The sequence below is a fragment of the Rhagoletis zephyria genome, unplaced genomic scaffold (assembly GCF_001687245.7).
Source record: "Rhagoletis zephyria isolate East Lansing unplaced genomic scaffold, Rhagoletis_zephyria_1.1 Rzeph_scaffold_21099, whole genome shotgun sequence".
Classification (NCBI taxonomy): domain Eukaryota; kingdom Metazoa; phylum Arthropoda; class Insecta; order Diptera; family Tephritidae; genus Rhagoletis; species Rhagoletis zephyria.
The window spans coordinates 1-4497 of record NW_016178157.1 but is presented as its reverse complement, the minus strand read 5'-3'; the positions used below and the strand labels follow the sequence as shown (position 1 = coordinate 4497).

Here is a 4497-nt window from a genome sequence, read left to right as displayed (position 1 = left end):
TTCTCCAATAGTCTATAGAGCTTCTATGAAGATCTGTACCTTTTGATATCTTCTACTGGGTGCCGGATTTATATTCGCTATACAATTTTGCAAATCTTCATTGATAATTTTTAAGTTTAGCGACTCAACACATGGGCCATAAGATCGAGGAAAGTTTCGGGCTCAAATTCCAAGAGGCAGATGAACTTGGACGTGCCAAGTCCACTGCCCCTTCCATATTCGCGCTTGGAAGATGCAAACAAGACCATATTGTCCGTCTGAAAGATACCGTTTCCTTGGACAATATATTTGGTTCTATACTGCTGTGATCGTTCACCTTTTCCCCGTTTTTAAAGCATTTTCAGATAGTTGAATAGTCAAAACAATAAGTAGGATGCCAAGTCGTTGGGCAAAATTGAAATTAGGAATTCGCGAATCGGGCTAAACCGCATTTGTTTTGAGGAATATTAACAAATAAATAACGCGCTGGCCTTGTCTGGTCAGCGACAGTTCGCTGTTCAAATAAAACAATCTAAATCAAATTTATTACATTTTAAATATTTATCTTTCAAGTAGAAAAAGTTGCTATTCATTTGACGTTTATGCACTAAGATAAGCCTAAATTTCTGTAGTTTCAACGATAAGATAGCCCAGAGATGGTGGCAGATAGTTTAAATCCAAGCATAAGTTGTTTTACATTTTTAGTTGCAAATGAATTTGAAATTGATGCAAGCGGACTTATAGAAAGTACTGCAAAGCTTATTTCGAATTAAGAGTATTCAACAAAATTTATAAAGTTAAAAAAATATTCGATTATGTCGGAGTTCATTACGCGGCAGGTAAGTGCTACTAACTATCAGTTCAAGAAATATATGCAAACTATTTCCCATTTAGTTTCTTTTGAGTTTGCTGCTTCTCTGTGTCAATTGGCCGACTTTCACGCACGCCGCCTGCAATACCTGCTCTGCTGAAACTAATCTGGCTTGCGTCTCCAACAGCCAATTTAAGGTGTGCGACAATGGCTCACCAATTGCGAATGCGCTAGATTGCCCCACAGGATATGTTTGCTCCACAGCTACCACGAGCATTTGCCAGCCCAGTGGAGGCGTCGGTGTGGTAGCTGATTGTGCCGATTGTAACACCTGCGATGCTACCAATACCTTTGCCTGCACTGGCGTCGGTACATACGCCTTGTGTCTGGGCACAACAACGGTCAGTAACTTGACCGGCTCCTGTGAGCCAGATCACATTTGCAGCATTGATTATGAATACATTTGTGGTAGTGCCACATTAGGGGTGAGCCAATTAAATAATACATACTGTGGTTATTAATAATATGTATCCATTTTACTACTGCTTAGGTTGTGGCCACGTGCCCCAGTGTTGATGAGACAGTAACAACAACCANAGGCGTCGGTGTGGTAGCTGATTGTGCCGATTGTAACACCTGCGATGCTACCAATACCTTTGCCTGCACTGGCGTCGGTACATACGCCTTGTGCCTGGGCACAACAACGGTCAGTAACTTGACCGGCTCCTGTGAGCCAGATCACATTTGCAGCATTGATTATGAATACATTTGTGGTAGTGCCACATTAGGGGTGAGCCAATTAAATAATACATACTGTGGTTATTAATAATATGTATCCATTTTACTACTGCTTAGGTTGTGGCCACGTGCCCCAGTGTTGATGAGACAGTAACAACAACCACTACTGCGCCCTCGACCAGTGTGACAAATCCGGCCGCGTTCTGTCAGTCTATGCAACAAAGTGGTCGCTTTCCGGCCGGCAATGGGCAGACTACCAGCTGTAGACAGTTAGTACACTGCCCTTATTTACTTATTTACTTACCATGCTGTGCATTTACAATTTTAAAATAATAAAAATCATTTTTTTTTTTCTAGGTATGTCTATTGCTTTATTAATAACGGCGTCTGGAGTGGGGTGCTGTACACCTGCCCTGGTGCCACATATTTTAACGAAAGTTCGCGTCTCTGCACAGCCGTCATACCAACACGTTGCGTCGGTACCACCCGGGTGTTGTCACTCAGGAATATGGATGTAGATTTCGATTGAAGTGGGTTCCAGCTAAATTGTCTTAAGTTTTCGAAAGTATGTATGTAGGTATGTAGTTACAAGTTTGCAAATATTTCTAAGCAAAAAATACGAAGTTGGATTTGTTAAATAAATATGAATGTATGTAATTCATAAGTGTTATCAATTGCTGGCGATGTTTGGTTTCTTCGCAGGGTACGATGTATTTCGGAACGGATTGCGTCTGCCTTGTCAAGCTTTGGTTTGAAGACAAACCGGTTTCGGTGTTGCGCTATCGTCATTCTCATTTTTTGTTTAATACAAGCAACGGAAATTTTTTTTATGAATCAAACTAGGTAAGCGCTCGAAGCAGCCATATTAGGGATACAGCATTCGCTTGAATAGCCACATTATCTTCCTTCAGGAATCGGGCTTATATCTCGCAGTAACTTAATTCTCATTCTCATTTTGAAGACAGTTCGATTCTCAATAAAAGTTCTAAAACCGTCGATACTAGGTGTTTTTTTTAATACAAAGGGTATGCCTTAAAATTTGAAGGCCTTGAATGGGCGCAGTGAGGGAAGCATCCAACGGAACGCCTTAAAAAGCACTTAATTGACATTTTCAGTATCACAGAGCAAGAAAAAACCAAGCAGGCGCACTATAAACTACGCGAAAATACCAAGTCTACACGGAAATGGTAGAAGGTCCGTTGCCGGGTGATACCGAACCAAATTGATAGAAAAAAGTGATGTTCTTGGCATCACAATGTTGGTAACGAATTTTCGTGCTTAGAAAATTCCCAAAAAGTAAATGCACAACGTTAAGAGCCATGACCGGATTTTGTACGCCTGACTATAAAGCTTTTACAGCTTTCTTCAGGGAAAAGCTTTGTCATTAATGGCTCCAACGCATTCATTGATTTTATTTGCGAGTTTTTAAAGGATGAATGTTGTTTGATTTCACTTTATGATTGAGAAAGTATTACGGCACTATAAAGTGCAATTTTAAATTCTTCAAAAATTCAAGCGAAATGTTTGCACAACGCACCCCAGAAGGTGGAAAACGAAAATAACAAAGCAAAATCTTAATTTTTGCAGGAGTCAACTTATTTGTTAGGGATAAAAACGGTGAGGTGCGAGATTGCCTTAAAAAACAGTATTCTGGATAGGGGTTTCCCCATTCGATTCATATTAAGGAGGTAGTACCTAATAGTTATAGTACTCAATATGTTATAGTATCTATACCTTTAAGTTGTTCAAAGAATCCTGTGATTGTTAGTTCTTATAATCTTTTCATATTAGGTTTGTTCCACAAGCTACTCGAAGTCACTTCGAGGTACACATACGCGTTCCACAAGTAAGTTTTAGAGTTTATATGATATACGCTGACAGTTTGAACTTTGCTCGAGTTTTTCGACAAGTAGCTTGTGGAACAAACCTATTGTATGTATAGTATATTCCTCAGATCGTTGTAAAAATTGAAGATATCACATCATTACTTGCAGTTTAAAGAAGAACAAAAAAAATACCACTTACTTAGTTTAAAAAATCAAATTATAAAGTGCAATTTTTGAAAACTGTATCCAATTTATGCTAATTTCTATTTAAAGTCTGAATTTCATAATTTACCTACTGCAAAGTTTTAGGGAGCAACCTTTACCAAAGCAAAATTGTAAACAGTCTTTTGTTTCCTTTCTTTATCAAAAGGTAACTAGTTCACTTTTTTTAGAAATAAAAAAACAGCAGCATAAAATATGGCGACATAATGAGCTCACGAGATATAATAGTTTTATTTTTAATAACTGTATCTTAGCCAAACCTAGCCAAAATTTCCTAGGCTTATGTAATGGTAAAATTTAAGCCATACATCTTTACTTCCACGTAGCTTTAGTCTCCATAACAACTTATGGCCTTTTACAAAAACAAAATTTACCTTTCTTATGTTTTACTATGGTATTATCTAAAACATAGCAACAAGAAAATGTTATTTTTGGTCAAAAAACAGGAATTTAGACTATAGTGCAATGGGTTATTCATACATATGTATGTATGTATTTCGCTTACAGTTGCTCATATGTGTACTCTATAAACGAGAACACTAAATCGAGCCCTAACCGCCAAAATAACGTAGGCAACATTTTTTCCAAAATTTTATTTTTGATGCAGAAATGCATCTAGATGCTCTAGGAATATTTCTGCATCAAAAATAAAATGTTGAAAAAAATGTCGCTTATGTTATTTTGGCGGTTAGGGCTCGATATGTTCCTCCTTTACCGAAAAATAAGCTCATTTCTTCATTGTAATAATTTAAATCTGCTGCGATTCAAAAAAGTACGAAACATTCGAGTTTTAAGAACCGATGAATTTATAACATCTAACTGAGGATCACTCAACTTTAGGAATTTGGTGCATGAATTGGTCGGCGGTCGACTGTAACACTGGTCGACGGCCAAAATTTACCAGAGACGCCGTTATGAAAT

At 37.9% G+C, this 4497-nt stretch overlaps 1 protein-coding gene across 1 annotated transcript; it reads left to right on the top strand.

Annotated features, from left to right (window-relative positions):
* The first annotated feature begins 794 nt into the window (after positions 1-794).
* LOC108381011 (probable endochitinase) lies at positions 795-2063 on the top strand. Its single transcript, XM_017637415.1, has 5 exons — positions 795-818; positions 874-1275; positions 1341-1391; positions 1676-1797; positions 1886-2063. Exons 1-5 carry the CDS (start codon positions 795-797, stop codon positions 2055-2057), a joined length of 771 nt encoding a protein of 256 aa, XP_017492904.1. The 3' UTR covers positions 2058-2063.
* The last annotated feature ends 2434 nt before the right edge of the window (positions 2064-4497 follow it).